The sequence below is a fragment of the Puma concolor genome, chromosome B3 (genome assembly GCF_028749965.1).
Source record: "Puma concolor isolate L17-30 chromosome B3, mPumCon1.1.hap2, whole genome shotgun sequence".
Taxonomy (NCBI): Eukaryota; Metazoa; Chordata; class Mammalia; order Carnivora; family Felidae; genus Puma; species Puma concolor.
The window spans coordinates 29,958,332-29,971,361 of record NC_141672.1 but is presented as its reverse complement, the minus strand read 5'-3'; the positions used below and the strand labels follow the sequence as shown (position 1 = coordinate 29,971,361).

General features: G+C 38.5%; 1 protein-coding gene across 11 annotated transcripts in view; it reads right to left on the bottom strand.

Moving 5' to 3' along the window:
• Window positions 1–13,030, bottom strand: part of NUMB (NUMB endocytic adaptor protein) — a 204,834-nt gene that overhangs the window by 8,213 nt on the left and 183,591 nt on the right. For all 11 annotated transcript variants that reach the window (XM_086709335.1, XM_086709337.1, XM_086709332.1 and 8 more), the window contains 2 exons: window positions 11,905–12,045; window positions 1,499–1,703 (listed from right to left, as the gene is read on the bottom strand). In XM_086709335.1, coding sequence (XP_086565461.1) covers window positions 1,499–1,703; window positions 11,905–12,045 — 346 coding nt within the window. The remainder of the gene's footprint in view (window positions 1–1,498; window positions 1,704–11,904; window positions 12,046–13,030) is intronic.

Sequence of the window (13,030 nt, the reverse complement as noted above, 5' to 3'; positions counted from 1 at the left end):
TTGGAAGTGGCAGAGTCAGAAAGGTCTAAACAAGTGTAAGTTTGATTAGATATTAAAGAATGTCAAAAGGCAGTCTTTAAATCACAAACAATGTGCATTTGTGTCTCATTTGAATAAAAGCATACAGAAGCAAAATTTTAAACTTTTTTTTTTTTTTAATCTATACCCGACGTGGGGCTCCAACTCACCACCGTGAGAGTTGCACGCTTCACCAACGGAGCCAGCCAGGCACCCCCATAAGTAAAAGTTTAAACTGGATTATACCTAAATACAAAACTATTTCCATGTAAGTACCAGCTGAGTCCCATTCTGAATGTGGTAAATCTCTACCTGCCTCCCCTCATAATGCTCTAGATGTTAGACTCAACCACTTCGGCAGCTGCTGTGTGTAGCCAAGAGTATTATTTGATGGTATTAAAGAATATGCTTCCAGTCTGAAAAATCACTGTAGCACACTGAATAATAGCTATGCATATTAAATTTTCTGATAAAAATAGCATGGTATTTTATTCTTTGGTATTCTGGCACAAATGTTTATAAAAAATAAAAAAAAATTCACAATCAAGAATTTAATTTCAAATAAAATGTGTACCCTTTTTTTACCTTAAGAATTAGAGTTGTTTGGGTCAATTCAATGAATGGCATTCTTTAGTGGCTGGTTTAGAACTAAAAGCATACAGTAAAAAATGAGCAAGATTTTTATCAAATCTTGTATATTTATACTGAACTTTTTAATTCCAAAATATTGCTTGTGGGTTTCAACTCTAGCTGCACACAAGAATGCAAAGCATTTTCCCCCAAGCCCTATCATTTAGTTTTACAATACACTCAAACCCAACTTTACACAAGAGACTTCTGAGTGACCTGAATTGTCCGCACAGGTATTTCTGCTATGCTGCCACGTGTATCTGCAAAAAAATCACACTTTGCAAAATCACACACTAAAATTTGGCTATGGGAAAAAGAGGGGTTAGCTTCTATGGACTTTTTTCACTAAAGCACTAAAACACAGTAATAATCTAATAAGAACAACATCACTGTGAAATTTCTACCCACATTTGTACCTAGCATCACCATCAGTGGGTCCTTTGTAGCCTAAACCTGCAACTTGTACTTCTTCCTTCAAGAATGTAGGTCCTTAGTAGCATGTACCTCTCACAGAGATCAGATACATCAAAATTAGAAGTCTGTTCCAGGATGTAGATTTCCCCAATTTTGTTTTTAAACATGGGGGGTAATGTCTTTGCAGCTTCTTCAGCTGCACTCTCAGCCTCCTCAGACAGCTTCTGGTAATGGAAAGAGTAAATACTTTGGAAGCCACTAAACCACTTACTGTAAAGGAAAGGCCTTTGTTTAGGTTTTCAGCTTTGTTCTTAAAGTCTTCATATACTGCTAAGAGTTCTCTTTGTGAGAAAGCTTGCCCCTGAGAGCTTCCAAATATTAACCTGCTGGGAAAAATGGCTTAAATAAACATAAATTGTAATAGAACAGATTGTACCTTTCTTGGCATCTTGGATTTGTTTCATAATCTCCTCTCTTTCTGCTTGCTCTGTGGCTGTTGTGACACGGAATGATCCTTCTCTTGTAAAAGTGGTCCGACTGGCATCAAAAGTAGCAGTCACTCCACATTCCTTCTCCCGCTTCTGTTTCCGTTCCAAACAGGCTGCAAATGCACAGCCTACTGCATGACTCAATCTCTCACCCTGTATATAACAGAAGGTTTAAAAAAACTTTTTTAGAGTTACAGTACAATTACAAATAAGCTTGGACCACAAATAAGTCTGTTTTCTTAAATTAAATTTTATTTTTTTAATTTACATCCAAGTTAGTTAGCATATAGTGCAGCAGTGATTCAGGAGTAGATTCCTTAATACCCCTTACCCATTTAGCCCATCCCCCCTCCCACAACCCCTCCAGTAACCCTCTGTTTGTTTTCCATATTTAAGAGTTTCTTATGTTTTGTCCCCCTCCCTGTTTTTATATAATTTTTGCTTCCTTTCCCTTGTGTTCATTTGTCCTGTGTCTTAAAGTCCTCATATGAGTGAAGTCATACGATATTTGTCTTTCTCTAATTTTGTTTAGCATAATACCCTCTAGTTCCAACCACGTAGTTGCAAATGGCAAGATTTCATTCTTTTTGATTGCCAAATAATACTCCATTGTATATATATACCATATCTTCTTTATCCATTCATCCATTGATGGACATTTGGGTTCTTTCCATACTTTGGCTATTGCTGATAGTGCTGCTATAAACATTGGGGTGCATGTGCCCCTTTGAAACAGCATACCTGTATCCCTTAGAATAAATACCTAGTAGTGCAATTTCTGGGTCGTAGTTGCACCCAGTTCTATTTTTAATTTTTTTGAGGAGCCTCCATACTGTTTTCCAGAGTGGCTGCACCCATTTGCATTCCCACCAGCAGTGCAAAAGAGATCCTCTTTCTCCGCATCCTCGCCAACATCTGTTGTTGCCTGAATTGTTAATGTCAGTCACTCTGACAGGCGTGAGGTGGTATTTCACTGTGGTTTTGATTTGTATTTCCCTCATGATGAGTGATGTTGAGCATTTTTTCATGTGTCAGATAGCCATCTGGATGTCTTCTTTGGAGAAGTGTCTATTTGTGTCTTTTGCCCATTTCTTCACTGGATTATTTTTCTGTGTTGAGTTTGGTAAGTTCTTCATAGATTTTGGATACTAACCCTTTATCTGATATGTCTTTTGCAAATATCTTCTCCCATTCCATCGGTTGCCTTTCAGTTTTGCTGTTTCCTGGATGTGCAGAAGCTTTTTATTTTGATGAGGTCCCAATAGTTCATTTTTACCTTTGTTTCCCTTGCCTCTGGAGACATGTTGAGTAAGAAGTTGCTGCGGCCAAGATCAAAGAGGTTTTTGCCTGCTTTCTCCTTGAGGATTTTGATGGCTTCCTGTCTTACATTCAGGTCTGTCATCCATTTTGAGTTTATTTTTATGTATGGCGTCAGAAAGTGGTCCAGGTTCATTCTTCTGCATGTCGCTTTCCAGTTTTCCCAGCACCACTTGCTGAAGAGACAGTCTTTATTCCACTAGATATTCTTTCCTGCTTTGCCAAAGATTAGTTGGCCATACGTTTGTGGGTCCATTTCTGGGTTCTCTATTCTGTTCCATTGATCTGAGTGTCTGTTCTTGTGCCAGTACCACACTGTCTTGATGATTACAGCTTTATAATACAGCTTGGAGTCCAGGATTGTGATGTCTCCTGCTTTGGTTTTCTTTTTCAAGATTGCTTTGGCTATTCGGGGTCTTTTCTGGTTCCATACAAATTTTAGGATTGTTTGTTCTAGCTCTGTGAAGAATTCTGGTGTTATTTTGATAGGGATTGCATTGAATATGTAGATTGCTTTGGGTAGTATTGACATTTTAATATTTGTTCCTCCTATCAAGGAGCATGAAATATGTTTCCATTTTTTTGTGTTTTCTTCAATTTCTTTCATAAGCTTTCTATAGTTTTCAGTGTATAGATTTTTCACCTTTTTGGTTAGATTTATTCCTAGGTTTTTTATGGTTTTTGGTGTAATTGTAAATGGGATCGGTTCCTTGATTTCTCTTTCTGTTGCTTCATTGTTGTATAGGAATGCAACCGATTTCTGTGCATTGATTTTATATCCTGCAACTTTGCTGAATTCATGAAATCAGTTCTAGCAGTTTTTTGGTGGAATCTTTAGGGTTTTCCATGTAGAGTATCATGTTATCTGCGAAGAGTGAAAGTTTGACCTCCTCCTGGCCAATTTGGATGCCTTTTATTTCTTTGTGTTGTCTGATTGCTGAGGCTAAGACTTCCAATACTATGTTGAATAACAGTGGCGAGAGTGGACATCCCTGTCATGTTCCTGACCTTAGGGGAAAAGCTCTCAGTTTTACTCCATTGAGGATGATGTTAGCGTTGGGTCTTTCTTTTTTTTTCAACGTTTATTTACTTTTGGGACAGAGAGAGACAGAGCATGAACGGGGGAGGGGCAGAGAGAGAGAGGGAGACACAGAATCAGAAACAGGCTCCAGGCTCTGAGCCATCAGCCCAGAGCCCGACGCGGGGCTCGAACTCCCGGACCACGAGATCGTGACCTGGCTGAAGTCGGACGCTTAACCGACTGCGCCACCCAGGCGCCCCAAGCGTTGGGTCTTTCATATATGGCTTTTATGATCTTGAGGTATGCTCCTTCTATCCCTACTTTCTTGAGGGTTTTTATCAAGAAAGGATGCTGTATAATGTCAAATGCTTTCTCTGCATCTATTGAGAGGATCACACGGATCTTTTCCTTTCTTTTATTGATGTGACAAATCACAGATTGTTTTGTGGATATTGAACTAGCCCTACATCCCAGGTATAAATCTCACTTGGTTGTGGTGGATAATTTTTTTAATGTATTGTTGAAACTGGTTGGCTAGGGGCGCCTGGGTGGCGCAGTCGGTTAAGCGTCCGACTTCAGCCAGGTCACGATCTCGCGGTCCGTGAGTTCGAGCCCCGCGTCGGGCTCTGGGCTGATGGCTCAGAGCCTGGAGCCTGTTTCCGATTCTGTGTCTCCCTCTCTCTCTGCCCCTCCCCCGTTCATGCTGTGTCTCTCTCTGTCCCAAAAGTAAATAAAAAAAAAAAAAAAAAAAAAAAAAAAACGTTGAAACTGGTTGGCTAATATCTTGAGGATTTTGCATCCATGTTCGTCAGGGAAATTGGTCTATAGTTCTTCATTTTATTGGGGTCTTTGGTCTTGGCTTCATAGAAAGAGTTTGGAAGTTTTCCTTCCATTTCTATTTTTTGGAACAGCTTCAAGAGAATAGGTGTTAACTCTTTCTTAAATGTTTGGTAGAATCCCCCTGGAAAGCCATCTGGCCCTGGACTCGTTTTTTGGCAGATTTTTGATTACTAATTTGATTTCTTTACTGGTTATGGGTCTGTTCAAATTTTCTATTTCCTCCTGTTTCGGTTTTGGTAGTGTATATGTTTCTAGGAATTTGTCCATTTCTTCCAGATTGCCCATTTTATTGGCATATAATTGTTCATAATATTCTCTTATTATTGTTTTTATTTCTGCTGTATTGGTTGTGATCTCTCCTCTTCCATTCTTGATTTTATTTATTTGGGCCCTTTCCTTTTTGATCAAACTGGCTAGTGATTTATCAATTTTATTAATTCTTTCAAAGAACCAGCTTCTGGTTTCATTGATCTGTTCTACTGTGTTTTTGGTTTCGATAGCATTAATTTCTGCTCTAATCTTTATTACTTCCTGTCTTCTGCTGGTTTTGGGTTTTATTTGCTGTTCTTTTTCCAGGTCTTTAAGGTATAAGGTCAGGTTGTGTATCTGAGACCTTTCTTCCTTCTTTAGGAAGGCCTGGATTGCTATATACTTTCCTTTTATGACCACCTTTGCTGCATCCCAGAGATTTGGGGCTGTGGTGTTATCATTTTCATTGGCTTCCATGTACTTTTTTTTTTTTTTTTAAATTTTTTCAATGTTTTTATTTTTTGAGAGGCAGAGAGAAACAGAGTATGAGCAGGGGAGGGGTAGAAAGAGAGGGAGACACAGATTCCAAAGCAGGCTTCAGGCTCTGAGCTGTCAGCACAGAGCCCGATGCAGGGCTCAAACCCATGAGCATGAGATCATGACCTGAGTCAAAGTCGGACACGCAACCGACTGAGCCACCCAGGTGCCTCCCATGTACTCTTTAACTTCCCATATACTTTCTTTAACTTCTTGGTTAGTCCATTCATTCCTTTAGTTCTTTAGTTCTTTAGTCTCCAAGTATTTGTTTCCTTTCTAAATTTTTTCTTGTGGTTGATTTTGAGTTTCATAGCGTTGTGGTCTGAAAATATGCATGGTATGATCTCGATCTTTTTGTACTTGTTGAGGGCTGATTTGTGTCCCAGTATGTGGTCGATTCTGGAGAACATTCCATGTGCACTGGAGAAGAATATATATTCCGCTGCTTTAGGATGAAATGTTCTGAATATATCTGTTAAGTCCATCTGGTCTAGTGTGTCATTCAAAGCCATTGTTTCCTTGTTGATTTTCTGATTAGATAATCTGTCCATTGCTGTAAGTGGGATGTTGAAGTCCCCTACTATAAAGGTATTATTTTCAATGAGTTTGTTTGTGATTGATTTATATATCTGGGTGCTCCCACATTTGCAGCATAAATGTTTACAACTGTTTGGTTTTCTTGGTAGACAGACTCCTGAATTATGATATAATGCCCTTCTTCATCTCTTGTTACAGTCTTTATTTTAAAGTCTAGATTGTCTGATATAAATATGGCTACTCCAGCTTTCTTTTGTTGACCATTAGCATGATAGATGGTTCTCCATCTCCTTATTTTCAATCTGAAGGTGTCCTTAGGTCTAAAGTGGGTCTCTTGTAAACAGCATATAGATGGATCTTGTTTTCTTATTCATTCTGTTACCCTTTGTCTTTTGATTGGAGCATTTAGTCCATTGATGTTTAGAGTAAGTACTGAAAGATATGAATTTATTGCCATTATGTTGCTTGTGGAATTTGAGTTTCTGGTGGTGTTCTCTGGTCCTTTCTAGTCTTTGTTGCTTTGGGTATGTATGTATGTATGTATGCATTTATTTATTTATTTCATCTTTGCTCTCCTCAGAGAGTTCCCCCTTAAAATTTCTTGCAGGACTGGTTTAGTGGTCACAAACTCCTTTAATTTTTGTTTGTCTGGGAAACTTTTAATCTCTCCTATTTTGAATAACAGCCTTGCTGGATAAAGAATTCTTGGCTGCATATTTTTCTGATTCAGCACATTGAATATATTGTGCCAATCCTTTCTGGCCTGCCAAGTTTCTGTGGATAGGTCTGCTGCAAACCTGTTCTGTCTTCCTTTGTAGGTTAAAGACTTTTTCCCCCCTGCTGCTTTCATGATTCTTTCCTGGCCCGAGTATTTTGTAAATTTGACTATGATATGCTTTGTTGAGAGTCGTTTTTTGTTGAATCTAATGGGAGTCCTCTGTGCTTCCTAGATTTTTATGTCTGTGTCTTTCCCACGTTAGGAAAGTTTTCTGCTATGATTTGCTCACATAACCCTTTTACCCTTTTTCTCTCTTTTCATCTTCTGGGACCCCTATGATTCTGATGTTGTTCCTTTTTAATGAGTCACTGATTTCTCTAATTCTTAAGTCATGCTCTTTTGCCTTAGTCTCCCTCTTTTTTTCTGTTTCATTATTCTCCAGAAGTTTGTCCTCTATATCGCTGATTCTCTGCTCTACCTCATCCATCCTTGCTGCCATGGCATCCATTCGAGATTGCAGCTCAGTTATATCATTTTTTATTTCATCCTGACTAGCTTTTATTTCTTTTACCTCCACAGAAAGGGATTCTAATCTATTTTTGACTCCACCTAGTCTCCTTATTACCATGATTCTAAATTCTGGTTCAGACATCTTGCTTGTATCTGTGTTGGTTAAGTCCCTGGCTGTCGTTTCTTCCTGCTCTTTCTTTTGGGGTGAATTCCTGCTGAGTTCTGTGGTTCAGGTTGTGCAGATTGTTGTGTTAATCCTCAATCAGTTTTCTAGGTCTGCAGGATGGTTTAGTGTTGATCTGGCTGTATTTCATGGACACAAGACGCAAAAAATACTTTCATGCTATTCTGCCATCTTCAAATAAGTCTGTTTTTACACAAGGCAAAATGTTGGCAAGTCCAGCTTAAAATTATATTTTATTTTTGAAGCTTATTTATTTATTTTGAGAGAGAGGGAGAGAGATCACACAAGCAGGTGAGGGACAGAGAGAAGGAGAGACAGAATCCCAAGCAGGCTCCGTGTTGTCAGCACAGAGCCCAATGTGGGGCTTGAACTCATGAACCGTGAGATCATGATGTGAGCCGAGATCAAGAGTCGGATGATTAACTGAATGAGCCACCTAGACGCCTCTAAAATTATATATATATATTTTATTTTATTTTATTTTATTTTATTTTATTTTATTTTATTTTATTTTATTTTATTTTTATTTTTGGGACAGAGAGAGACAGAGCATGAACGGGGGAGGGGCATAGAGAGAGGGAGACACAGAATCGGAAACAGGCTCCAGGCTCTGAGCCATCAGCCCAGAGCCCGACGCGGGGCTCGAACTCACGGACCGCGAGATCGTGACCTGGCTGAAGTCGGACTCTTAACCGACTGCGCCACCCAGGCGCCCCTAAAATTATATTTTAATATATATTTTTATTATTAATATAATAATAATATATTTATATTTTATAATATTTATATTTTATATATTTTATATTACATATATATTTATATATTATATTTTATAATAATAAAATAATATATATTTATATTAAAATAATATATTTTAATATATTAATATGGCAAATTAAATGAATAAATTACCTTAGGTAATGCTAATGATACTTTACTGGAGTGGGCACTGGGTAAAGTGACCATGAGTAACCTGTACTTTTGTGACCAGCCACTGAGACCTTCCCAGTCAGGTTCTCTTTGTTACTCATATTAGCTTTAGAGACACTGCTCAAGGTTTGAGGCCCTAAGTCTTGACACAAATCTTACATTTGCCAATTAAGGGAACAGTGGTAATATGTACCAGCATTTCTAAGAAACTACTGGAAAGGCAGGCAAGTTTCAGGAGCTTGAATAGACTGTCAACATATCTAGGACAAAATGTGCAAACCAAGAACAAAAGGTACAAACCTAAGACTTTGGATAACTAATACAACTCCAGCAACGACAAGGGAATTATGAAAAGGAAAGCTTAGCTTTCTCAGTCTCCTCTATCCAAATGCCACACTCCCCTCCCCAACACCCTACCCCATTCTAGACCCTCACTGCTTTGATGCTGTCCCCCTTTCCTATCTTCTAGCTCTCTCACAACTCTCCCTCTCAACCACACACAGGCAAAAATTAAAGTAGGTTTTCACCCACACTGTACACTTAAAAAGGAATTAGATAAAACTGATTTGTCTGTGTGAGAAGAGAGCTTATATAAACTTAACATTATTATTTTTTTTTTTTTAATTTTTTTCAATTTATTTTTGGGACAGAGAGAGACAGAGCATGAACGGGCGAGGGTCAGAGAGAGAGGGAGACACAGAATCGGAAACAGGCTCCAGGCTCTGAGCCATCAGCCCAGAGCCTGACGCGGGGCTCGAACTCACGGACCGCGAGATCGTGACCTGGCTGAAGTCGGACGCTTAACCGACTGCGCCACCCAGGCGCCCCAAACTTAACATTATTTTAAAGAAATGCTGGATTACCTAAATTTAATAAACTCAATGGATTATTTTCAACAGGGTTATCTGTATTTTAAAGCATATCCCTAATTGTGAAATAACAAAGTTAGAGATGATATAGTAACTTTTGGCATCACTAATAGTAAGAAGAGATATTTGACAACAGAGAGCCCTTTGTGGAGTTTTCAAAATCACACCATGTAGATAGCTGTAGCTGCTCCTACATATGGTTCAAGTAATTTCCCTGAATTTTATATGCCAATATCAGATATCATAAGGAGGAGTAATGTCGGAAATGCCTTTTGTCCCTAAAATATCACACAAATGTAAACTGTAATATTTCACATAATTGCTTATTGCTTATTAAAAGAATGAGTTACTTTTTATGAGTCCACATGAGTTTCCATCTACCTTCTTAGGAGGATGATACAAGGGTAGGGCACTGAAGCATGAAATAGGAAAGAGAACCGGAGTTTTAGAACCTGTCTGCTTTTGAACACAGCTCTATTACAAGGACAGAGCTATTGTCCAAAGAAGTTTAATATTGCTCCTAGGCCTAGGGCAGAAGTTCTTGAAGACAGACCCTCCCCAAGGCCCATCTGAGACCCACTGAATGAAAAACTCTTGAAGGTGGGGCCTAGCAAACTGTTTTTATCAAGCCCTCCAGGTGATTCTGATACAGAAGAACCATTGGCCAAGGAGATTCAAACAGCCTGAAATGAAATACCAGGATTTGACAATAAAACAGTTTTTAAATTAATATAAGGAAACTCTTGAACTCTTGATTTTGTGAGTATAGTGATAGCAAAATGCACTGCTTTATGGCTTAAGATCTGAGAGACAAAGGAAGAAAGTGTAGTTTATTTACCTCAACTCATTAACACACTGTGTCAAACCAAGGAGGTACAGCTTTGACAATATTAGCCACGGTTTTCAGAGCAGTTAGCATGTGTCAGACTCTATACTAAGAGTGCTTATATCAATTATCTACTTTAATCTTCACAATTGTTATCTTCATTTTATAGAAGTGGAAACTAAGACTTAAAGAATGTCAAGTAACTTTCCCTAAATCCCATAGTTATAAGTACCAGAACAAGGCCTGAAACCCAGATCTGAGTCAGAGCCTGGACTCTTAACAGTTTATAGCGCTGTCTCCAACAGCTTTGAAAAAACATTTTGGTGAATTTTAGAGTACAGCCACCACTTCCCTTTTAGATTAAACACTGGCAAGATTTTATCGAGTTGTAGCCTTCAGGAATGACTATACTGCCTTATTCTGTCTGGCCTCACAAAAAACTCAGTAAAATGGGATGGGTAGGTGGCTCAGTCGGTTAAGCGTCTGACTTTGGCTCAGGTCATGATCTTGTGGTTTATGGGTTCTGCCTTGCGTCGGGCTCTGTGTGGACAGCTCAGAGCCCAGAGCCTGCTTGGGATTCTGTGTCTTCCTCTCTCTCTGCCCTCCCCTGCTTGTACTTGGTCTCTCTCTCTCTCTCAAAAATAAATAAACATTAAAAAAATTTTTTTAAACTCAGTAATTACAGGGGTGTCTAGGTGGCTCAGTCAGTTGAGCATCTGACTCTTGATATTGGCTCAGGTCATGATTCTAGGGTCATGGGATTGAGCCCTGCATCAGGCTCAGTGCTGAGTGTGGAGCCTGCTTAAGATTCTCTCTCTCTCCCTCTGCTCCTCTGCGCCACTCATGCTCTTTCTCTCTCAAGTAAAAAAATATATAAAACTCAGTAATTACAATTACACATTCAATGCTCTACTGTAGTTAAGATCATCATCATCTGAGAGACTTGTCTTTTAAGTCAGAATTTTGGGTAATTTACATGAAGGATAATAGGTTAATTATTCTCCATTTTTAAACAAAACCAAAAATTTCTACTATGCAACAATTTCTGGCATGCCAGAAATTCAATGTACCATAATTTAGTTTTTTTTTTTTTTCTTTAAATTAATCTCTACCCCCCAATGTGGGGTCTGAATTCATGACCCCGAGATCAAGAATCACACGCTCCACTGACTGAGCCAGCTAGGTGCCCCAATATTTTTATTTCTTAATTAACTGAAAATATACTCCAACTCAGCTCTTTCATTTATAGAATTTCTTTGCAAATAAATTTATAAGTGCCTTTCAATGTCAGTATCTATACCCAGATGTATTAGCAAATAAATACATGTAAGAATCTTGAACACAGTTCTAATAATGAAAAGTTTCAAGTAAAGTTTAGCAGCAACCATCACCAGAGCACTTTTACTTTCCTTTAATGACCTTGGATCTCAGCTAATTATGGAGCTCTGTGGGCTCAGGGTCACACCAAGAGTGTGAACTACTTGAATAAAAGGAGTAAAAGCAGGCTAGTTTGACACTTCCAAGTGCTGTAACAGCAGGTACATGTTAGAAATGTAGTGGAGGGGCACCGGGGTGGCTCAGTTGGTTAAGTGTCTGACTTCAGCTCAGGTCATGATCTCACTGCTCATGGGTTCGAGCCCTGCATCTTGGGATCTCTGTCTCCCTCTCTCTCCGCCCCTCCCCGCACTCATGCTTGTGCACACGCTCGCTCTCTCGCTCTCAAAATAAATAAATAAAACATTTGAAAAAAAAATGCAGTGGAAATTTCTTGGCCAACTGAGGCTAGTCATGATGAAATCCACACTGTTGGACTCACTGTGTCCTTGACAGCCATGAAGCAATGACAGATCCAGCGCCGAGTGGTGCCGTCACGACATATGTAAGAGAAGGCTCTATCAAAGTTCCTATCCGGAGCACAGAAAGAAACTTTTTCTATTGTCTGGTCAACTATGAGGTCCTAGAAAAAGGGAAGCACAAAGGAACAGAGGACTTATCAAGTTATTCAAGCTTCTCAGAATAAACACAGGATGTTCACTTCACAATAGAGTCTCCACAACAAATGAATTGAGACTATGAAATAGCTAGATCTGAGGCCAGCAGCCTGAATACTAAGAATTTGACTTAGGAGAAATCCCAAGAGGCACTCTGCCCAGATGCCTCTCTCACTTCATCTTCTGTTCTAAAACATATGCTTGCTGCTTTTAGTTTTATCATGGTATAGTCCATGCTCAATTTGATAATATATGTAAATCACTATATCTCATTTGATTCCCATATAACTTATATTAACTTAGTGATCATTTAATTTTAACTATAACTTTTTTATATACTTGCTGAATGGCACTGTATACACACAGTATAAACATTACACAGAATGTTTTTTAAAATCTTGAGGCTCTGAGATTCTTCGATGTGATATTCCCAGTCTAGAATCCCTAGATGCTGAGGTGGGGCTGTAAGAGCTAAAACATAAAATCAAACAAAATAGTTTTTATAAAGCATCACCATAATGGCTCATTATGATTTTATTTTGCATAACGTGCTTACTATGAATTTCCTCTTTAGCAAAATGATTCTTCTTTTGGATTGTCTGTCATTTTTCTTATCGATATGTAGGAGTTCTTTATATATTCTAAATATGAGCCCTTTATAGACTATATGCACTGCAAAATTTCTTTTCCATTCCTGATGAGTCCAAGGGTGAAAAGCCACCAATTACTATTATCACTAAAGGTGGAAAAAGAACCAATTTAATACCAGTGCTACAAGTAGCCAGCAGGGGGCAAAATCACTTTCTAACTGGTATAAAACAATTAAAAACATAGCCTCCATGTATAACACATTTCATCCAAAACATTAAAAAAAATACATAAGTTCTTAACAATAAGTTTAAATGATCATTGTTTTCAATAATAATGTACATTTAAGAGTACCACTTCTTG